Below are 23,942 nucleotides of genomic sequence, written 5' to 3'. Positions count from 1 at the left end.
ATCAGTTTCAGAGTGTTTCTCTTCTCTTTCTCAGAGTCTCAAACCAGCAGAACCTCGTCTCTACTCCTCTGTGGTCCTTTTATGCTTCTCTCAGGTTTTTTGCTTTTTTTTTTGAATAAAATAAATGAAGCAGGAAGAAAAACGGAAGGATTTATTATCTATTTTTTTCTCATAAATTGAATTAAAGATACAGGGAAGAGAGTGTTGTGTTTCTTTTCTAATCATCTAACTGGAATCTTGCTTTTCTTTCTAGTGGACCTGGGGTCTCTGGTGATCACATAGTCCCTATATTTGTATTGTTGCTTCAGCAGCTTGATTCCCAGACTGTGGTCTCCTATAGCATCACTAACTGTTGGAATATTGCATAGTGGTATTACAACCCAATAATACTGTGGAAATTCTTTTAGGGAATGATGTAATACAATGCTTTTATGTGTATTATAGGTGGATATTTAGTATGTATGTTTCGTGTTGACTCACATGCATTCGTGACTACTTTTTGTATGGATTGATATCACTGTTGAGGCAAGTATGTAGCTCTGCTTGGAATGGAAACATGGGTTTTTAAAGACCAAACTTTGGCAGAATTGCATTTAAATAATTGGTATTTTGTTTTTCCCTTCCTTCTTCCCTCTTCTAGCTGGCTGTAAGGTGGTTGGAGCACAACTGCCACTACCAGTACATGGATGAACTTCTCCAGTATGTCCGCTTTGGCCTTATGGATGTGGATACACTGCATACTGTAGCTCTTTCTCATCCTCTCGTCCAAGCTAGTGAAACTGCGACAGCACTTGTTAATGAGGCCTTGGCTTACCACCAGAGCATCTATGCACAGCCAGTTTGGCAAACCAGAAGGACAAAACCCCGCTTCCAGTCAGACACTCTTTACATTATTGGTGGGAAAAAGCGTGAAGTCTGCAAAGTGAAGGAATTGCGCTACTTCAACCCAGTCGATCAGGAGAACGTTCACATTGCAGGGATCGCAAACTGGAGTGAGCTTGCACCAATGCCCATGGGGAGAAGCCACCACTGCGTCGCTGTCATGGGAGACTTTCTGTTTGTGGCAGGTGGGGAAGCTGAGCACTCCACAGGGCGCACCTGTGCCGTGAGGACTGCCTGTCGCTATGACCCTCGAACCAACTCCTGGGCAGAGATAGCTCCCATGAAGAACTGCCGGGAGCACTTTGTGCTCGGAGCAGTGGATGAATACCTCTATGCAGTAGGAGGCAGAAATGAGTTGCGTCAAGTCCTACCTACTGTGGAACGCTATTGTCCCAAGAAGAACAAGTGGACCTTTGTACAGTCCTTTGATCGATCGCTTTCATGCCACGCAGGATATGTGGTGGATGGTCTTCTTTGGATATCAGGTAGAAACATTTCACACAGTTTGAGGTGCTAACAAGATAGCAAAATGTAGTCTTGAATGATGCTAGTAAATCATCTTTGGTTTATATGTGAGGATAACTTTTAGGAGTGAGTATTTCAAAGAACTTAAGAATGGAAGCATGTAATCATGCCTGTTTAGAAGTATAGGGGCAGAACACAGCTGTCTGCTAAATATGAAAGGGAGCTTTATAAGGAAGAAGACCGACTTTTTACACAGGCAGATAGTAATAGGACAAAGGGGAATCATTTTAAACTGAAAGAGGGGAGATTTACATTAGCTATGAGGAGGACATTTTTTACTCAAAGGGTGGTGAGGCACTGGCATGGGCTGTCTGGAGAGGTTGTATGTGTCCGATCCCTGGAGGTGTTCAAGGCCAGGTTGGATGGGGCTCTGGGCAGCCTGATCTGGTGAGTGGCAACTGTGTCCACAGCAGGGAGTTGGAACTGAATTGTCTTTAAGTCCCCTTCCAACCGAAGTCATTCTGTGATCGTGTGATTTCTGTGTTTCGAGTTGCATATATTGTGTGTACTACTTCCAGTCACCATCCATAAATCACAGTGAATCAAAATGATAATGTACTTTTTGACAAGTTTTGAATTACAAATTCTGTGTGCTTGCTGAAAAACAGGAAAGCAAAACCCACTTTTTGTAGTATGATCAGGTACTACTGTGTTTATTCCTGAAATGGGGAAATAAATGCTTGTTGGCTTGTGTAGCTGCAGGGTTTAAAGGCAGGTGATTGAACTCCTCCTCCTTGCTCTTGAGGATATATTAACAGGCCACAACAACCTTCATTAGAAATCCTGTGCGACTCTGACTGTCAATAACAAGTGCACAGAACTGGCTGGATGTAATCATAGCATTGTGGCACAGGTAGATGAAAGTATAGGCCTTGTAATTGTAAACTAACATATCATTTGCAACTCAGTCTGATATGCTTTTTGTTTTACATGTGCTCACTGATGGGATTTGAGGACATCATGTCATCGGTCTTTGTAGTGACTTTTCTGGTATCAGTTGCTTTGGAACAAGGTCAATGCTGTCTGCAGAATGCGCGACGGGCAAAATGAAAACACCTTTCAGTAGGAAGTGTGTCATGGAAGGTGATAATGTTGTCATATTTATCAAGGAAGTTAATGAGTAGATAGGACCAGCCCTTGAAGAAAATGTTTGGCGACTACTGTCTTAACTAGAGATAGCCTCTGAGGATTTTAGTGTGGTTTGAGATTCCTACGATGAATAGATGATGCATGAACAAATGATTAATTAAGCTAGTTAAGCCTTCACAGTGCTTCTCAACATGTGTCATTGAGGTTTGTGGAGCACCTTGCAGTTGTGTCTTTCTGCCCTTACAAGTCGAATAGTTTACAGGGTTGTATTTCCAGGCACTGTCGGGAGAAGTAATGGACACCTATTTTCATACATACACAATCAAATCATGACTGATATGTTTGGAAAGAATGGCATGAGAGAACGTGAGGTGTCACAGAGATGCCTGGCAGGCACTCTGTGTCACTTTCTGCAACAATTAGCTTTGAAGAAGTTTTGTATAGTTTGTGTTGTTTGTGTTTGTGTTGTGTGTTAAGTGTGCGCATGGTCTGCTTTAAGAGCCAGGTATGGTACAGAAAGAGGATTTTTGATGTAGGGTATCAACTGGGAGTGTTCAGAGCCTTCCCCCATTTATTCATTGCTTCCCCTATTCCGTCACTGGAAAGAGATGAGTGCCTGTGATGGGCAAGACAAAGCACAAAGGTGCTAGTTCTACTGTATCTTGATTTATTTTTTTTTTACCTTCCTCGTATGATTTACAGTAGACAGTTTCTATTTTTGACAAACAGCACTTTTTAGGAAATTGCCTTAAACATATCTATATGAAATCATTGAAAGAGCACTAGAAGTACTCATCAGAGTGTGGTCCTTGCACATGAAAAGTGTGGTCCTTCCAACATGAAAAAAGCAATCTTTTTAAGAAAGTTTTTTTTCTGTACTAAACTAACAAACTAGCAAGCTCTACCCAGTTTGTTAGAGATTTTTAAGTCAAATGTGAGATTGGCTCTAGACTACTTTTAATATTTCCAGCTGTGCTAGGAAAGGGGATATTCAAGGCAGTCTGGTGAAGTTCATGGCAGTCTGGTGAAGTTTGCACTGATTGGAAAAGGGTAAATATAACACCCATTTTCAAGAAGGGAAAGAAAAGAAGATCCAGGGAACTACAGGTCAGTCAGTCTCACCTCTGTGCCTGGCAAGGTCATGGAGCAGATCCTCATCAAGGCCCTACTTAGGCCTATGGAAAATAAAGATGTGGTGATTGGTGGTAACCAACAGGGCTTCACCAAGGGCAAATCATGCCTGACAAACTTGGCAGCCTTACGTGGTGGAGTTACAGTGTCAATGGATAAAGGAGGAGTAACTGACATAATCTACCTGGACTTATGCAATGTATTTGACACTGTCCCACATGAAATCCTGGTCACCAAATTGGAGACAAGTGGATTTGACAGATGGACCACTCGCTGGATAAGGAACGGGCTAGGTGGTTGCACTCAGAGAGTGGCGGTCATCAACAGCTCAATGTCCAAGTGGAGACTGGTGACGAGTGGCATTCCTCAGGGATTGGTGCAGGGACTGGGGGACATGGGCAGTGGGATCAAGTGCACCCTGATCAAGTTTGCAGATGACACCAAGCTGAATGGTGCAGTTGACACGCTAGAGGGTAGGGATGTTATCCAGAGGGACCTGGACAGGCTTGAGAGCTGGGCCCATGCCAACCTCATGAAGTTCAACAAGGCCAAGTGCAAGGTCCTGCACATGGGTCGGGACAATCCCAAGCACAAACACAAACCGGGCAGAGGATGGCTTGAGAGCAGCCCTGAAGAGAAGGATTTGGGAGTGTCAGTTGATAAAAGACTCAACATAAACTGGTAATGTGCTCTTGCAGCCCAGAAGGTCTAGAGGGAGGTGTCCCTGCTTATAGCAGGGGGTTGGAATTAGGTGATCTTAAAGGTCCCTTCCAACCCAAACCTTTCTATGATTCTATGACATTATGCTGGGAATTAATTAATGTGTTTAGTTGAGGAAGTGGAATACGTGCATGCCTATGTGTTCAGATGCTGTTGGCATTTATATAATGCAACACTGTGACATTGCGTTCAAGGATACATATTTAATACACCTGTAGAATCAGGGGGAAGAAGTCATAGAAGCCTATTGGATTGAACTGCTAACAAATGGAAAAAACAAAACAAATTTTACCAGTATTATTCGACATATATTTGAAAATGCAACATTCCTCCTGTGATAAAAAACAATGATGTATGAAGTTTTGGCAGCAGAGAAAACTATACAGGACTTTTTGGTTGTTTTTTTCTATAGCTTTTGAGAAAATGCTTAGCAGCTTTGAATTGCTAGAGTCCGACAGTTTACTGTGGATGATGAGAGCATATTATGCAGTACTTCTGAGGATATCGATCTGAATTATGTACTCACAAATTGAAAGCTGCGATTTAACTGTTGAACATAGTTATTTTTAAAATAAAGGTAGATGGAGATGTTTTAACTGTAACTAGCTTTCTACTATTGCTTAGGGTGTATATATCTATATTCAGGGGTAGAGGAATGGTACATGGAGATGTTTTATTGTGCTAAAATATCAGTAGTCACTGATGAAAAGATCTGCTGTTCCACCATCACATATAAGATGTTAGTGTAAGAGTAATCAGTAATGCAGGAGGGAACCTAATTTTTAATTATGTGGTCCAAAATTATGTGATTAAAAAATTAGTCTGAGGTAGGGATGTTTCTGAGCAGTATCCCTGCTGCTTTTTCTGGGAAATGCAGGTCATCAGCCAGAGCTCTCAAAGTCAGTCTGATGCTACTAGCTGGCACAACTACTATGAAAATCTGCGCAGCTTTTTAATAAGTGAATAAATTAAATAGTAATAACATAAATTTGTAGACCTCGTATTTGTGGAGAAAGTCATCATAACATGATCTGCACACAGAATATTGACTCATTTAATAGTCAGAACAGTAGTACCTATGCTATAAGCCCTTGCTTTCTAAGGCTTTGCTAATCAAAGGCTGGCTAGAATTAAAGGGTTTTCTGTCCTTATTATAGGGATTCGTTGTTGGCTTTACTTCACGGCTCCTTTGGGATAAATATGAGAAAGAATAAAAACCCACAGAATCTGAAATCTTGGTGGCGGTGGTAGGAAAGGGGAGGACAATAAGCAAAGTGCATTGCACAAGAGCATGCAGGAGCTGGGAGGTTGGTGGTACAGAGATTGCCAAGCTGCCTCCACCCCTCTGGGCCCTTTACCTGCCTGATGGCTTGGGACTGGTGCACTTTAGAACAAGCCTGATTCTCTAGATGCCAAAAGTGTGTTCAGTTCCATATAGTATGAAACATCCTTTTATATTAGTGCTGTCTTTTTTTTCTCATCTCTTTTTTAACAGCCCTCTATTTAATTGTATTTTCTTATTTTAAAAAGTGAATGATAATTCATTAAAGTAAGTTCTCTGCATTGACAGTATAGCATCGAGCAGATGGCTTTGAAATTTTACAGGAAGATGAATCTTTGAGGCCCCAGTTCTCATCTGACACCCTGATCCCTTTCACAAATGAATTGCGTGCCACATGCTTGCGAAGCGAAGTATTCAAGTGAAAAAGCCACAAACTGCACCGAGCCCCTTGGAGTTCAACATTACTAACAATCACTTCCTATAAAAGCAGTGAAACATTTTCCATAACAGTGAGAACTTGAACTGTGCTGTTTTTTCCTTCATCCTCTATGGCGTATGCAAATCTGGAGAACTCCTTTTCTATAGGGGTCAGCCCTTCTCCTCCCGGTAGGTGCCTTGCATGTATAGATTGGGTTGTGCGGAGATGGGGGGACCTCTGCCAGGCCCTCAGCTCGGTGCCACTTCTGCATCTGCAGGGAGATGAGGGTCTTTTCCCCTGGTGAAGTGCTCAGGAGGCAGCATGAGAGGTGCTGCCGAGAGCCGGTATGGCCCTGTTGTTCCAGAGAGGTCTGAGCTGCCTGACCTGAAGGCTGCCAGCTGAAATCACATCTTGACATGCATGGGAAAACTCAACTCTGTGGGAGAAAAATAACCAACCCCCTACAGCTGCTTCATATTTAATAACAATTTCTTCAAAAAAACAAGATTCAAAGTTGTGGATTTTTTTTTAATTTTGAGACTTTTTTTTTTTATCCCTAGTGGTGAGATTTTGACCAGTGAAATTATGGAGATCACATATCTTGGAAAATTATTGAATTTCTAAGTGATTTGGAGTGAAAAGTATTACGTTACTAATAGTATGCTGTATGTTGCAGGGAGATCTTTTCTTCCCCAGTAAATCCCTGTAATATCGTTTTATGAAAAATGGATCTGAAATAAATAGGAGTCTACAGTATCTAACCAAATCCAATTTTGTGGTGTAGCAGGCACAGAAAATACCATGTACAGGGGCTTAATAATAAAAAAGAAACACTATCCCACATCCAGACTTAGACTGGGTCACAGAGACGATTTATCTCTTTATTATTGTCTTTTAATAAAGATAATCATAGAATCATACAATGGCTGGGGTTGCAAGGGACCTCAAAGATCATCTAATTCCAACCTCACAGCTTTCAAGCAGAGATATTATAGATCTGACGTCACTAATTCTTTGTAGATTGAAAGTAAGCACCCAGGCTGGACAGAGAATGGCTTGAGAGCAGCCATGAGGAGAAGGATTTGGGAGTGTCAGTTGATGAAAGACTCAACATGAGCTGGCAATGTGCTCTTGCAGCCCAGAAGGCCAACCATGCCCTGGGTTGCATCAAGAAAAGCGTGACCAGCAGGTTGAGGGAGGTGATTCTACTCTGATCTTGTGAGACCCCACCTGGAGTACTGCATGCAGTTCTGAGGCCACCAACACAAGAAGGACATGGAGCTGTTGGAGCAGGTCCAGAGGAGGGCCATGAAGATGATCAGAGGGCTGGAGCACCTCTGCTACAGGGACAGGCTGAGAGAGCTGGGGCTCTTCAGCCGGGAGAAGAGAAGGCTCCGGGGGGACCTTATACTGGCCTTCCAGTACCTGAAGGGGGCCTACAGGAAAGCTGGGGAGGGACTTTTTAGAAGGGAATGTAGTGACAGGACAAGGGGAAATGGCTTTAAACTGGAAGAGGGTAGATTTAGACTAGATATTAGGATGAAATTCTTTACTGTGAGGGTGGTGAGACACTGGAACAGGCTGTCCAGGGAGGCTGTGGATGCCCCCTCCCTGGAGGTGTTCAAGGCCAGGCTGGATGGGGCTTTGAGCAAGCTGGTCTAGAGGGAGGTGTCCCTGCCTATAGCAGGAGGTTGGAACTAGATGATCTTAAATGTCCCTTCCAACCCAAGCCACTCTAGGATTCTGTGATTTTTAATGATTTTAAAAAAATATATGAAAAACTAGGGCTTTTGCCCCTCTTGTTGACAGGTAGATTGCATCGAGAGAGGACTGTTATAGCTTGGAGCTGCCATTGATGCCTTTAGGGGTGCATGAGGGTGTGAGAAGATGCTGTAGCTCAGCTGCCCTCGCTGCACCTGTGCAGGCTGAATAGAAGGCTTGCATGATCTCCTATTTAACACAGAGGCAGGAGAGAGAGAAGAGATTTCTATTTTAAAACAGCAGAGCATCGTAGGGCGCACTTCCTTAGCTCGCTATATTCCATGTATTTGCTGGAAAGAGTGCACACAGGGAGCTCTCTGCCAACATGTGGTTTTACACATCTCCCAGCAAACGGATTCATGTGCACAGCCTAGCACCCGGGGACTTTCGGAGAGAGTGGTGAGATTTTCTGTGGGATTTGGATTGGGTGAGATTTCTCAAGTCAGATGGGGGTCTTGCTAGGACACGATATAAATATGGATGATAAATGTCTGATAGGGAAAATGGTGCTAAAGCTCCTGCCTGCCACCCTTCTCTTCTTAGAGGTGGCTTTATTGAAGGTGTCTTTCAATGCAGTTTGTGGATTGTTTGGGGGCTGTAACAAACCAAAATATTTTACACACGTGTGTATGTTTACACACAGGGATGGATAAGCCCCATCCAGCCTCAGACTTCCAGGAACTTCTTCATGCAAAGGGGTACTGTAGTGCTGGGAACTTAAGGACTCTGGAGGGCTCAGAAAGCACGGTTATGGCCTGCCTCACCGCCTCTGCCGTGAAAGGAGTGAGCAGCAATGGTTGTGCCCCTGTAACAACTTCTGAAAGCTGGACCTCCCGCGGCTGCCATCCTGCAGGAACAAGGAAGATACAGGCTTCTCCTGAGGACATTCCTTGCCTTCCTGAGATTTTAGTCCTCAGAGCAAGCTGCTCATGCCAGAATGGTTTGTAAAACCCACTGAGCACTGACTGAGCTGTAAGTTTTGCTGCCGTTGGACCAGCCAGACATTTTCTTCACTTCCCTTGATAGATTTGCTACCACATTAGCTGCCATTGCTTAGCATCGGCTGTCATAGTGTGGTCTGTAGTTTCAAGTCTTTGAGTGCCATTACTGTAACTCTCCCTTCCTTCCTCATAGAAAGTACTGCAGGGCAGTTTAAGAAATCATTTCAGAATTACCCCAGTTTACTTCCAGGAAAAAAAAAAAAATGTATTATTTTTAGTACCATTTAAACTTTTTGTTCCTTATCCTATTTTATAGGAGATATATTAATCTTCTGCCCTTTCTCAACTGCCTGGAATATTTTTAAAAGAATAGTTCAAGAGGACATTATAGACTTGTTCAATTTGAATTTTGGCAGAAAATTCTAAACTTTTGCTATAGCACTTCAAAGTTAGGAGGAACTCGAGTTTGAAAATTGATGCAGATATAAGATGGCATATTTAATGACAGATGTATCTATAGAAACCTGTTAAGATGCAGATTATCCCCTTGGGGAGGGGAGATCAAAACTGCCAATCTATAAAATATACTTGTTAGGGAAAGGCATGGAATCTATCTCTGCGAGTACTTTGATTGCAGGGGACAGTGTAGCAGCATGTGGCATCATAACCTAAGAGCAGACAAATCAGCTTGATGACTTTCAAAGCCAAGAATACTGCTGGAGGCAAGGGTACTCCAGTCTAGAAGAAATTAAAACATATAGAGACTGTTATTAATTCCAGATCTATTTTTGTGTAGTCAAATCTGTATGCAAATCCTTAGCATCTCATTTTGGCAGATTAATCTAAAAGTGAAGAGCGGTATGTGAAGGGAATGTAATGATAAAACACCACAGATGAGCAATATTGCAGGGAAAAAAAATGTAAGCTGTGTACTTGATACGAGGGGCTCTTTGTGAAGAGAGGAAAATAATTTTGCTTTTTTGCTTTTTTCATTATTTTATGAGGAAGCAACCCCATTCTTCTTCTTCCTCCACATCTTCCCCCCACCCTCATGGAGGTGTTCTTTCTGAACAAGAAGAGACCCAGCGTTGTGTTTCTGTTCTACCTCCTGTAGGTTAACATTCTGGATGCAACCATCCAAGCAACTATGGTTTTTATTTTTCAGCATGCTAAGCTGACATCCCTTTTTTAAACACTGGGAGTGAAAATAGCTATGTAAAAGTATCCAATTACAAGTTTTAGAAAATATTGTTTTGTGCTTGTGGCTGATGGCCACTGACAAAGGCTGCACGACAGTGTGGAGACAAATAACATTGTGAGATCAGAAATGACAGCAGTCATTGCTTTCCAAGGCATGTTCTTGTGTGTAATGTACAGATGAGGGATGGGCGCTGTGTGACACAGCAAGATGGTTTGGAAAGAGTGCGTGTTGTCTTCAAAAATAGTGCACGAGGTGCAGCAGGGCTCTGGCAATATGAGGTTTCCTCGGCATGGAGACACATTATGACCAGGTGAGGATGAAAAAATACTTGTTCCCCATGGCTCTGCATGGTGACAGAGTGAGGCTGGGACTGGTGGCAGAGCTGCAGAGGCACCAACCTCCCAGAACACTTGGGCACACTCAGGAATGTGTTGGCTCGACTGAGACTGCCACTAGTTGTTTCAGAGAGATTTACTGTTTAAAACCAAAAGAGTACTGATGAGTGGGCATTGAACAAGCACTGTGTTGAAGTAAATAACTGTTTTGCATCATCTGCTTGGGTCAGTCTATTCTGGGCTTTCCTGAGGTGCTGAGGTATACTTTGTTTTCTATAGATTATTGAGAAGTCCACATGCCAGATGGTTAGTATTGTTTCTGATCACTGTGAAGGAACATCCTAACGTAGATCTATGACCAAGCCAGAAGGTGTTTGCTCTGCAGTACAGAATAAATGTGATAAAATTTCCTTCAAAGATGTATGGAATACAGTTGCAGTTGAAAAAGGAGCAGTGGTATGAGAGGTTACTCAGTGGTATGAGAGTAACATAACTGTGGGTATGCAATGTAATCCCCTCAGCAAAGGAACACTATGATTGGTTATTTTACTGTACCACATCTTGGTCCTCGTTTTGCCTATGTGAAAAAATATGTAACCTGTATAAACTCTTTCATAGGAGGAGTAACAAATACTGCACAGTATCAAAACAGGCTCATGGTCTATGATCCCAAGCAGGTGGGTATCCATGTTGTATGCATTTCTCTCCTATCTTTTGCTTAAAACGGGTATCTTAGCAAATGCATGCTGTGATTTCTTAAGTTTAAAATGCTGTCCATCTGAGTTGGTGGTGTTTTAAATTCACTTTGCACTGATGTGTGTTTAACAGAGTAATGGATACCCTGGCTGATTTTTATATTTTAGAAGTCCGTATATGTTAGAAACATTTTAGATTAAATGCTTAGAATCTTAGAATAGATGTATTTTAAGTCCCTCTACTTACCATTATTTATTTTGCTTGTTCATTTGTTTGTAATCCAGCAGCCCTGAGCAACGTGTAGTCAAAGCTAGTGTCACAAAGCTGCTTCTTATCTTTCACATTTCAGCTTTCAATTACATATACACAAGCTTTTTGTTTTCTCCATACTTTCAGAGCTATGCTACCTGTCATTGCCTTATTCTGCTGACTGCAAGGGTGCCTATCATTTCACTACCCAAGTACCTAAAATGTCTTTTAGGGATTATTTCATACATTATGTATGTGTTTTGATTAGGTTAGCATGGCTCAGTAACCATTTCAGAGGGTTAGGGCATGGTTATGCCCTCTTGCTAGCATTAGGAAATAAAAGTCCTAAGCTTGCAATTAGAGTTGCACAACCTGGTTTACACCTGCATGGGAAGGTGTTGACTTCTCTGATTACAGGATAGGGCCTTTAGTTGCAGCCTGTGAGACCAAATTCTGCCAAGAGACACGTGGCTGTGGTTCGCGTTGGCTTTAAAGGCACACTACAAATGGGTGCTGAAGCAGAAAGCAGACTCTGACAAAGCTGCCTCGTCCTTTATGAGGCACATCCAGATCATGGACTGCACAAGTGCCAGTTCTACCCCAAACCTTGGCACACTGTAATTACAGGCAGCAATCTCATTTTGCTTGTGAGCGGGACACTCATTCAGCTGCCGTCTTTCTGTCACATGTCCTTTGCTGTGGCTCCTGATGATGTGGCTTTGGAAGTTGCACCCCAAAATATCAGTGGCAACTCGACCGTGTGGTGCTGATTGCGAGAAGCCCGGCCCGACGTGTAAAGAGTTAAGGAGGAAGCGTGCATTCGCCTCCTCCAAATGAGGCCTGCTTCATGTTTGTACACACATGCTCTTTTTAAAAATTCTGCTGGCATATTGTTTACGGTGGGTACTGGAAACCATCACATCTGCTTGCATCTCGCACAGAATCTCAATAACTCCATCATTCAGCGCTCGTGCTCGCTTCTGCGCGAGGCCTTTGTGGCAAGTCGATAATGCCTGCCATCTGCCACAGAGCACACAGCTACCTGCCAGCAAGCCGGCCGGGGTGACCTCTGCTTCCCCACCACTGATTAGCATGCACACACCGCCTTATTAGAAATGACCCCGCCAGGCCCCTCGCTTTCGTTGCCTTTGCAGCGTGCGGCGGCTCACCTGGCAGGCACTGCAGTGGAGGAACCTGAAGATATAATCAGGGGATGCAGGCAGGCTTTGCAAAGCAGATGGTGCCTATAGTCTCGTGTTAAGAGACTGGACTACTAATGCAAGCATTAATGCCTAATACTCAACTGTTACGCATTGAAATGTATAGCTATATATTGCAGAGGTTAAAAGGCTGTGTTATTAGAGACTCTTGAGCTACCACAAGCACTAGCACGTGTAACACAAAGAATTTCCTCCCAGATTTTAACTTCCTCCACGTAGATAAATTAATCTTGTCGATTGCCAGGTTGTTTGCTTCTGTAAGCATAGTAGAAGCAATTGCTTTCCTGCGTTTAAAATACTGTGCTGTAATTGCTCTTCTTTTGTGTCCTCCCTCCACCCCTCAAATAGTAGAATTCCTGAATATTGTTAACAGGAGGAAAAATATGCAAAAGGACGTTACTTTGTGAGTGCCTGAAAATAAAGGGTTAGCATTAAACCAAGTACACGAATCATTTAAGAAGATCCTTTAGGAAATTATTTTTCCCTGTTGCTTCACTCCCCAAGGATAAGACCAAATAAGCTTCTGAATAATGAAAGGTAGAAGAATCTCTCTTCTTTCTCAGAGCTGGTTGGTACAGACACGTTAGTGCCATACACAAAGGAGTTGTCTAATAGTCTTGCTTAAGGAGGATTTGCTACTGAATTCTGCAGGAAAAAAAAAAAAAGGCTTTGAAGCCTCATGAGCTAAGCAGAAAAACAGAGCAAGAAATACAGTTCTCACATTTAAATTTATTAATTTAAAAGTAAACGGCGTGTTGAAAGTCCATTATAGCTAGTGGATGTTGTAACCGACATGCACGCTTAACATACGAATAACACGAGTGTATACGAGAGGAATCTCTAGCCAAGGGTGAGGGGAACACCAATAAATGCTGATGCCATTGTACTGCTAATAGAGGTATGGCTTCAAGCAGTGCTGAGACAAGTTCTGTCTTTTCCTTTGCAGAACAAGTGGTTAAGTCGTAGCCCAATGCTGCAGAGGAGAGTGTATCACTCCATGGCTGCCGTCCAAAGGAAACTCTATGTGCTAGGTGGGAATGACCTGGACTACAACAATGATCGGATCCTGGTTCGGCACATAGACTCCTACAGCATTGATGCTGACCAGTGGACACGTTGCAGCTTCAACATGTTGACAGGTAAGTGTTGTGTACAAGAAAGAGAAAAATTGCTACTACTAAATTAAAACATCAGTCCTTTGCCCTTTTCATGCCTTTGGTATGTGGAACTCCACAATTTCACCACAGTTGCCTCCAGCTTAGGGGCTGCTGTCAACACACAAGAGAGTTTTGATTACTGTTCTGGCACTCATTGCTCTAGAAAACATTTGTTTTAGGACATTGTGGGCTATGTTTTTAAGAGGACACGTATAAATCTATTGAATTACGAAAGCAAGAATACTTTTTATATTATTACCAATACTTATTTTTGATTCTCCAAAAGCTTGCATGCACTGATGGATTTAGTTCCGTGTTTGGTGTGTACAATAGGCAGATGCATCTCTACCATAATAACGTCATTTTGTATCACTTTGTGCTGGGCACACTAGATCGAGGCTTACACTGAAATCCATTAACTGTCATTTATTTCCAAACATCATCTTTATACATTTCCAGAAAGGAGATGTCTTTGTTGGAAGCCTGTCAAATCAAAGATGCATTGAGTAGCTTGGATAGCTACGTCATCCACAGAGTTTCTCATTAGGTGGAACTGTTCCAGTTGCAACTTGCAATGCCCTGCAACTCTCTGTCCCTGCCATACCATCCACCGAATGTCACCACCACCTGATGTGACTCCCAGATGTACTATCACTTGAATCCCTGGTAGAGGCAGGCAAGTGACACATTCTCAGAGTATTCTCAGCACCAACAGTAGCTTGGCAGAAGAGGATGCATTTCCAGGACAGGCCAACATTAATGTCGGGGTGTTCTCTTCCGCAGCAGACTTGGAGCTCCCTTAGTAACAGTTTTGTCTGTCAAAATGTTTCAGCACAGACTGCTATAGGAATCCTAGAAATGAGCCTACATCACTTTTCATAATCTTTCGTTCACTTCTGAGTTTTACTGCTCAGAAGGATACGAAAGATGTAGGAAATTGACTAGAAGCTCAGGACAGTTGGGAACAACATGTCAGAGAAAGGAATGCTTGACAAATAAGACAGTCACGTGGTGTTGCTTTCCTACTGGTAGATTTAAAAGCTGTTCTAGTGGCATCTTTGTTCTTTAAGATATCACATTGGGTTTGTTGATCTCTGTGATCTTCAGGAGGATTGCTTGGTTTCTGAGTTAAATGATCAGAGTCCTTCATGGACACTAGGGAAAGATGCTTGGATCGAAATGGAAAAATTACATGCTGTCAAGTAGAACTAGTTTATCATACTCATTTTGCTCTCCATTTAATTAATTTCTTCTATTCCATTATTTGGGGGAAATGACTGCCTCTGAGAAAGACTTCTGATTTGTAATTGCAAAAGTCGTGGCGCTGGAGGCAGTCTTGCTCTGGAGCTGACCCTGTGCCACCAAATGCCGTGAGACAGCAGCCTCTCCCCAGATGTGAGCTGGCTGTGTTCCCACAGCCCACACCTGAGCTTTTCTCTGTGTCTCCACAACTGGCAGTAAGTGTTGCACCATGTAGCGCAGATTTTAAAGCTTTATTTATACTTCAGAACTCCCAGATTTGCTGAGGAGATTGCTGCTGGTGGAGTTAGCTTACACAGCAGCTCCTGCAGTTTTCCCCATTGTACCTGTGGTTGTAGTGGAGATAGAGGGGAGTTCAGATCCTTCGACCTATTTGTGTTAGGTGGGTGAGTGCGATGGTAGCTGGTAGCAGGCAGGGAGCTCACCCGTGTCACCTATGAAATACAAGTGCACAGAAACCACTGAGAAGGCAGCAGATGGTCCCCTGCCCAGCCCCACTGTGCATCTGTGACATGGCTCATCTGTTGTATCACTCTGGACGGCACCATCCTGAGCTCCTGCGGGCAGCAGAGCACAACCCTCACATTTCACATCAATTGTTGCAAGTTGTCAACTCTGAAACTCAGGTTACTGCCAATTGCATTTGCATCTTACTGCAGAACTCTAGCACTCAGTGTTAAAAGGGTTAATTAAACATTGGAAGTGTTTTCTGTTCCTTTTTTTTTTTTTTCCTTTAGGTCAAAATGAGTCTGGAGTTGCGGTCCACAATGGTAGAATATATTTAGTTGGCGGCTATTCAATTTGGACAAATGAGCCTCTGGCATGTATCCAGGTGAGTGATTTAGGTTTCTTTTAAAGTCTTTTCCAATACTTTTGCGAGGAGATGTTTTGCACAGAGGTTATTTAAAAAGGAAAATGCAGGTGAAGTGGAGAGATTAAGGATGTTTCTTAAGCAGCCCCTGAGCCTCTATAAACCAGAGAGGAAATGCGGATATTAAGAAATATTTCCAGTTTAGCAATTAGATCTAATTATTCTAAGTAAGATATTCTAGGAAAAACAGGGTTGAGGAATCTCTCCTTTAACAAGATTTGAGTAAAACAGTGGGTATATTCTCAGGTTACACAGCAGAGTTCAAAAGGAAAAGAGATGCAGAAATGGACAGTGGGATGTGGGCTAACACATTTTGAGCCATTCTTGTGATGTTATTCCTCTCCAAGCTGTCTTTCAGAAGAGCAGCCAGAGTTAATGAGTTGTTCTTTGGCAAAGTTCAGTAAGCCTGCAACCTGCCCTAGTGCTTACTGCTTCAAAGCTTGAAGGGAAGTTTTGATCCCTGCTGTAGGCAGTAGATTGTTCAATAAACTCTTCTGCTCTCTCATCTTGTGTAACAGCAGCTTACCTGCAGATCCATGTCCTTCAGATGTTCCCACACAGAAATTAGGAGTTCTTATCTTCCTGCAGTCTTCTGCGTGAAGCCAATCTGCATCATGGCCATAGCTTTCTGTAACTGCCCAGCTGGTCACACAGGAACTCTTGGTTCCATCTCAGTTTCTGCACTTTTGCTGATAAGCAATATTTTCATTAGCTTCCAACTAAACATTTTAGGATTTAACCTTCAAGCTGTCCCATAAGGATGGAAGTTAGGCCCAGCATAACGGAATGTATCAGATGTTGAGCTACTGATCTTATAATGAATGCACATTAGCCGGAGTTCGTTAGATATGGTATCCGACAACTTAGTAACACACATCAATACTATGAGAAGAGTGTGATTGTAACTGTTTTACTTTGTCCTACTCTTTACAATTTCCCTTGGAAAAAATCACACAGTCGAAGTACAGTACTCTGAATGGAGTAATGAGCAGCACAGTATCAGGGCAGTGGCTGTACTACTACACAGCTGTGCTTGTTTATAGTCAGTGGGTAGTCTGCAGTTTTGCACCTGAGTTTAAATACTGCTTAGTGACAGGTGATGATGAGCGTGAGATCTCACTTCCAAAATGGAAATTTGTCCATGTCCCTAAACTGGTCGTGAGCTGGAAACCTGCCTGACACAGTCCCAGCATTAAAGGGAAAAGGGAGGTAAGGATGCTCTGGCAGAGCTGTTGGCACTGTGCCTGGCTTTCACCGATGAAACCAGCCCTCTTGTCTTCAAATCCAGATAGTCTGAGTTTGCTATCGCCTTTGGAATAAAACCCTTTTTTTTTTTTCCCATACATCTTCATTGTCTTTAAGTCATTCATGTATTTAGTCTTTCTAGCTTCTCTTGCTCCCCGAGCACCAATTTTACAAATGAATCATGCTTTGTGACAACTGCTCAGCATTTCTGAGCTCTGCTCGCGTGGCTGCCCCGCCAAATGTCACTGTCTGCTGTGAAGTGGCTAAGCTAGGATAAGAGTTGGGTGATAAGGACAGCAATAAATCACCAGATCCCCAAGTGCAATCTAGAAGTGATCTGAAACTACATTTCTGCTGGAATTAGTAGCACATTTGTGCACTCGGTGCCAGCAAATTTATTTCAGACTACTTCTGTGATCCCTGAAATGTTTTCTACGCTTTGCCCTGCAGGTGCTGGATGTCAGCAAGGAAGGGAAGGAAGAAGTTTTCTATGGGCCCACCCTCCCGTTTGCTTCCAACGGGATAGCAGCGTGCTTTCTTCCAGCTCCCTATTTCACGTGCCCCAACCTTCAGACCCTGCAAGTGCCTCACCACAGGATCGGCACGATGTGAGACGAGGAACATGCGCGTCATCAACAATGACATGTGGAGTGTGAAAATCAAACCCCCTGTACAGAAGGGGTCTTTGGATCTGTGAAAAGAATCCATCCCCATGGGCTGCTGCTTTACTGTCACACATTTGTCTTAAAGTTGGATCGCAATAGGCAGGAAGGAAGCTAAAAAACCTGTGGTTTCTCTCCTCTGCCTCAGCTGCAGAGGTGTATACCTGAGAGCATTTGGCACTTCTGGTGACTACTTGCTGCCTGTCTCTATATAATTCCATTATGCCACTCATAAGGCATTGTGATGCTCTCGGCTCCTCCCTGGGCTGCTCTTCTCTGGAGTCTGCACGTTCCGTTGTTCACCAATGGCACTTTCAGAGATGATAGGAAGTACTGTTTGTGTTGACAAAGATGGTATAATACTGTGGTAATTATGCAACTCACTTGATACCTTTGGCAAAAAGAATAACAAATGTGTTGACTTCCAGTTCCAAACTCCATTGTTTACAGTTTCTCATTTAATGATACTTCATTTTAAATTCAAATACTGTGAAGCAGATTAAAACTAAAATAAAAACTGAAAAAGCCCTGTAGAATCTGAGGAACACGTGACAATTTGCAAAAGACAAAGATGCTGGAGCTTCACAGTTAAATGCAAGTCCGAACCAAATGTGTTTGTCTGAGAGTCTAAAGATCATGTGGGATGTCTTTTACCAAGGTCTACTATCAAATAAATGTTACCTTCACTCACATGATCAATTCCTGCTGACAGCTGCCGTCTTTTAATGGTGGAGAACAGCCTCTTTACTGTATAATTAAAATATGCCGTTTACTTAATATTTTTAATATCCAGTTTGCACGGGGTCACCACATTTACAATTATCAACAAACAGTCTCATTTTGTCCAACATATGGTCCCACAAATCACTGCTCTCCAGAGGCTAAACAGGTGTATAACAATGTCAATATTTATTTATTCCTTGGGTTTATATGGCGCGTCTCCGTTCCGTACTCAGGCATATGCCACTTCACAATAAATACTCCAACCTGTTCTATCTTGGCTTTGCTCGGCTACTGCAGCCCCTGTCTCTTATTTTCATCTTTTATTTGCGTATCTGACAGCAACATTGATGTTTGTAAACATTAACCAAGCATATGATTAAATCTTTATGTATGCTTCACGGGTACTATGCACTTCTCTGCTTTACCTGCTGATGTGTTCCCTGCCCTTGTGCTATCTGAGCAGACCTGTGCAATTCCTGCTGACACTCACACAAACGCCAGCTGCAGAAGATGCCCCAGGAAGAGCCTGTGCTTACTGGACAGGAATGGGTTGGCGTTGCCCGGTGAGCAGCGCTTCCAGGCCAAGCACATCTTTGAAGGGCCTGCTTAGTGGTACGGTGAGGTGAGCTCTATCACTTTGTGCCATCGCAGCCCCCAGATGGGCAGGGTAGTCATGGCACATCACCTTGCTTTTTCCAGTAGTTTTCAGGTTATAAAGTTTCGTGTTTGATTGTTTTGCTGGGTTTTCATAGCAGCCTTTGGTTGCATAGAGCTAAGCTCCAGCTGCACGGTTTACACTGACAATGACCTGAAAGGAGAATGCAGCAAAGGAGTCAGCCTCTGCTCCAAGGTAACTAGTGACAGGGTGAGAGGTGATGGCCTCAAGTTGTGCCGGGGAGGTTCAGGTTGGATATTAGGAAGAATTTCTTCTCTACAAGAGTGGTGAGACACTGGCTCATGCTGCCCAGGGGGGTGGTGGAGTCACCATCCCTGGAGGCGTTCAAGAACTGTGTGGATGTGGCACCGAGGGACACAGTGGACATGGTGGGGGTGAGCTGGGGGTTTTTACTATGTGATTTTACTGGTCTCTGAAAGCCTTAATGATTCTATGGGCTGTGTGCGTGGCCTAGGCCCTGGCCCCGGAGGGACTGTGCCAGGTGAATGAGCATCTTTTGCACCATGCACAACCATTAGCATGCTTCCAGATAGTGGTGCGGTGGTCATTCCACCTGTCACAACTCCATTGCGATGCTTTTTATGCCTGCCTAGGCCTTGTAGCCTCCCACAGCTGCAGCTCTGAATCCCGTCTGAGCTGTTCTTTCTGGAGCTGAGCTGGGGTTGCTGCCTCACGCAGCGCAGCACACTCAAGGGCTGCAAGGCAGGAGGGTTGTTTGTCATGTTTGCTCTGCCCTTTAGACACTTTTACTGTTCGGGCTGTTATCACCAATTGTCTGCACTGGTGAATAGCGATTTTAAACAGCTGTGCATTGAATTAGTTAACAGAAGCACAGCCACAGGGCCTCAGGACAACACACATGCCCCTATTGGTGTCAGGATGCCGCTCTGGCTCTTAATCGCCAGGCTCCAGTGATTACAGAGAGGCCTTTCATGGCAATTCTGTGGCCAGGTTTTTGTACCTCGCTTTCCTATCTGGGTCTTTCTGCTTTTGTTGCAGGACTGTTGAGACAGACAGGTGCTGTGCTGCACCCGATGTCAGAAAGGGCCACACAGCCCTCGCAAGGTGAGCAAGTGGGCTATGTGTTGCCAGGTGAGGAGCAAGAAGGGTGGCAATGCAAGAGGTGGGTGGAGGCCAGGACAACTCCACGTACAACTGCAGCTCTGCAGGGCCCTGGCCAGCAAAGGCTGCCTGAAGCCTTCGAACCTGCCTGTCCTTGCACTGCCTCTTCTGCACTGTATCACTGACTTCTCAAACTACACCAGCGCCAAGTGCCAGGACTACTACTTCTGCTCCCAATTTTGTGCCATTTTTGGCTAACATAAACCTTTGAACCCAAGCACTCTCTCTGACCAGCGAGCAGATTTGTTGTGTACTTCTGAGAAACCATTCAGCTCGGTGTTCCTGCAGAGCCTTGAGGATGCCCAGAATATCTCCACGCTGGATCGTTCTGTTCTGGAGTGAGACCGGCACGGTGTGAAAGCAGCTGCCGGCACCATCCACTCGGGCTCCCATCTGGGATGTTGTGCAAGGGAGCTGAGTAGCTTCCAGCCAGTAGGAGCTGGAGGTATCTTTGCAACTGCATAACACAGCAGCATTGTGAACTGTTGAGTCTGGATGCCAGTGCAGTTCTGTGCGTTTCCTTACATTTACTGACTAAATCTGCTCTCAGCTGCAGGCAGGCTTTTGGGCCACAGGGTCTGGAGAGCTGTAACGAAGCACCTTTACACTCTTACTCCTGTCCTGTGATCTCCATTTTTAGGTCATGCTCAGCTTTTCATTCTTTATACAGCATACCTCACCTTTGAGTCCTAAGGTGTCTTATCATCTCTTAGCTATAATAACAACAGCCATCAGCTGCTTTGTTCTTTTAGTCCAAAAAGATGCAGATTCCAGAGAGAGCCTTGCAGGGTGCTGACAACTGGCTGGGGTCAATTGCATGAACTTCAGCAAGTGTTGTGTCCTGCACTTTGGTCACGCTAACTCCATGCAATGCTACAGGCTTGGGGCAGAGTGGCTAGACAGCTGTTTGAAAGAAAAGGAGGTGGGGGTGTTAACTGACAGCTGGCTGAGCATGAACCAGCAGTGTGCCCAGCTGGCCAAGATGGCCAACAGCATTCTGGCTTCTATCAGAAATAGTGCAGCCAACAGGAGCAGGGAGGTGATGGTCCTCCTGTTCTCAGCTCTGGTGAGGCTGCACCTCAAGTAACTGCGTTGTTCGGGCTTCTCACTACAACAAAGACGTGGAGGCCCTTGAGCATGTCCAGAGAAGGGCAATGAAGCTGTGAGGGGTCTGGAGCACATGTCTGATGGAGGGCGGCTGAGGTAACTGGCTTTGTTCAGTCTGGAGAAGAGGAGGCTCAGGGGAGACCTTATCACTCTCTACAACTCCCTGAAGGGAGGCTGTGGCAAGGTGAGGGTCAGCTTCCACTAGAGGGAATGGCTTCAAGTTGTGCCAGAGGAGGTTCAGGTTGAATATTAGGATATTATTATTAACTTCTCAGAGAGAGTGGTGAGGCACTGGCATGGGCTGCCCAGGGAGGTGGTGGAGTCACTGTCCCTGGAGGTGTGCAAGAAATGTGTGGACGTGCCACTGAGGGACACGGTCAGTGGGCACGGTGGGTGTGGGCTGACGGTTGGACTGGGTGATCTTAGTGGTCTTTTCCAACCTTAATAATTCTGTGATTCCATGGCGTGGTGCAGCAGCAGCAACAAGAGGACACCAACACGAACAGCTTCCTCTGCCCCTTTGGTCTCTGCTGAGCCTTTCACAGCCAAGCGCTGTGCAAAGAAACCAGTGTGTGTTGTGAGGCGGTGTGCAGGCAGTCCATGCGTTACTGTGTTCGGAATCCTGGCATTAAGAGTTGTTCCTTATGATTTTAGCTTAGCGGCTTTCAGGGAAAGTGCCTCCCAGGTTCATTCAAACTTTTGTAACTCTTTTTTTCCTTAAGTTTTGCCATCTCTAGTTCCCTTCCCCCAAACCTGTACAGACATTTAGTACATCAGTCGCAGAATCATGGAGAAGTGGATAATTGAATATTCACACATGCAGAAACAACACAGGCAGAATGTGGAACAATGTGGAAACAAGCACGGAAAGAGGCGGCATCTGTTTATTGAAAATTAGAATGTAGAATAAATTAAGAGGGCAAGGTTCAAACACTTCATCTGCAGTCAGGGTTCGTAGTGGAGGAAGTCTGCAGAAAGTTTAGCACAGAGATGTATAAAGGGCTCCTACAGTTTTTAATTATGTTATTTCTGTGAAACTATACATTATTTATATTGCAAAAACGCTCTTTATGTGGATTTTTTCCCCTTTAAAATGTGTCCTTGAAAAAGAAAAGCCTAAGTTCTGCAAAATTAAAGTACTTAAAACATTAACTCTTACCTAGGTAGATTAGGTTGTGTTGCAACACTTGGAAGTACTGAAGAACAAATTTCTTCTTTTAGCAGTAATTGAAAGCTGAGCTGATTTTTCTACTGGTGCCCTGGTTGGCTCTTTATAAAATCAATGAGTTTAGCAGACTCGGGCTTGTAATGCCTGTTTAGGTGACACTGTTCAGGAAAGGCCGTGTGTCTGAGGTCAGGGCTGATGGACCGAACAGTGCAGCGGATTTGGCTGTGACATGGAGCTACTCTGCTGGCATTTCTGAAGGTCTGCAATGACACACAGCTGTGGTGCAGGACCTGGGGTGGCGGTGGTTTTGTTACGCATACCTTTAGGTTTCACATATTGAGTCTACAGAAGGGCTATCCCTTCCAAGCTGCTCAAGCAGACAAAAGCCATATCCCAGTCATTCATCATAAAACAAGCCTAATTATGTTGAAGATTAGAAATCTGATGCGGTGTCAGTATGTCATAGCATAATTTTATAACCATTGCTAACAGATGGGCCGATTACACTGAATTTGAGTTTTAAGTAATAGTTAAAAATTATAAAATATAATCAAAATGAAAATACCCATGCATACATAATTTTCCGAAGCTATTGAAAGGAGCAAAAACAGAGCTCAATAAAACCTCTTTTCTGTTTCCTGAGGGAAATGCACTGCATTTAGGTGGACAGTTATAGGAGTTCCCTAAATGACTCCCTAAGTAGCGTCTGCTGTTGGCAGCTCCTCTTCTGTGCAATTACAGCAGATATGCAGAACCTTTTTCTTTGCACAGATCTGCTGCTCTATTCCAGCATAAAAGGCGTAAATTTTTCTATTTCAGAGGCTCTTTTATTGAAACAAGTGCCTTCCCCCCACTATTTTTTGTCATGGAAAATGAAAGCAAGGAGTAATTTAAATTATCACACTCCTGCTCTTTAATAACAATAAAAATGAGGAATTCTTATAAAATAGATGGACAGCTTTGTGGGACTGATGGAAATTGGATGTGAATTTTGAACAGAAGGCTTCTTTCTCTCCCCTCCCCTCATTTTTCAGTAATTTTAGGGTTACTAAAGGAAAGAGAAACCAGACCTCCCTCTCCTTGCCCTTGCTGGCGATGGGCTGGACATCTGCTTCTCATCACAGTGGGGCAGAGGTGATCAGAATCCTAAATTCTGGAATAGTGAAAATAGAGAAATACTTTCTATTCAGCTCTTCATTCCCATATATTGCAAAAAGGAAAGGGCACAGTTGTCCTTGGGCCCCTGACATCAGTGGAGAAAATGCCCACAAGGCTCATGGCTGCTGTTCTTCAGAGAAGGATCCTGTCATTAACATTTGCGCTTCTAAACCAAAGGAGACACTGGGTGTGGACCATACAACAGGTTTTGGGGAAGGAAGGTCTTATTGAGATTTGATATTCTGTTAAAACACCAATGAAGTTTGGTGACCCTGCAATGACTGTAACTAATGTTCAAGGCCAGGCTCAATTGGGCCCTGGGCAGCCTGATCCAGAGCCTGAT

The 23,942-nt window shown here is 43.7% G+C and overlaps 1 protein-coding gene across 17 annotated transcripts in view; it reads left to right on the top strand.

Annotated features, from left to right (window-relative positions):
- The window catches only part of KLHL32 (kelch like family member 32), a 122,396-nt gene extending 103,732 nt beyond the window's left edge, over nt 1–18,664 (top strand). For 15 of the 17 annotated variants that reach the window (XM_021391209.1, XM_021391203.1, XM_021391201.1 and 12 more), the window contains 5 exons: nt 641–1,367; nt 10,904–10,962; nt 13,397–13,589; nt 15,605–15,699; nt 17,434–18,664. In XM_021391209.1, coding sequence (XP_021246884.1) covers nt 641–1,367; nt 10,904–10,962; nt 13,397–13,589; nt 15,605–15,699; nt 17,434–17,595 — 1,236 coding nt within the window. In that variant the 3' untranslated portion in view covers nt 17,596–18,664. Of the gene's footprint in view, nt 1–640; nt 1,368–8,451; nt 8,781–10,903; nt 10,963–13,396; nt 13,590–15,604; nt 15,700–17,433 lie in introns of those variants that run through there. The other 2 variants (XM_021391216.1, XM_021391211.1) reach the window with 2 other exon arrangements.

Source organism: Numida meleagris, chromosome 3 (genome assembly GCF_002078875.1).
Source record: "Numida meleagris isolate 19003 breed g44 Domestic line chromosome 3, NumMel1.0, whole genome shotgun sequence".
Taxonomy (NCBI): Eukaryota; Metazoa; Chordata; class Aves; order Galliformes; family Numididae; genus Numida; species Numida meleagris.
The sequence above is the reverse complement of the archived record's forward strand: the minus strand, read 5'-3'. Positions and strand labels throughout refer to the sequence as shown.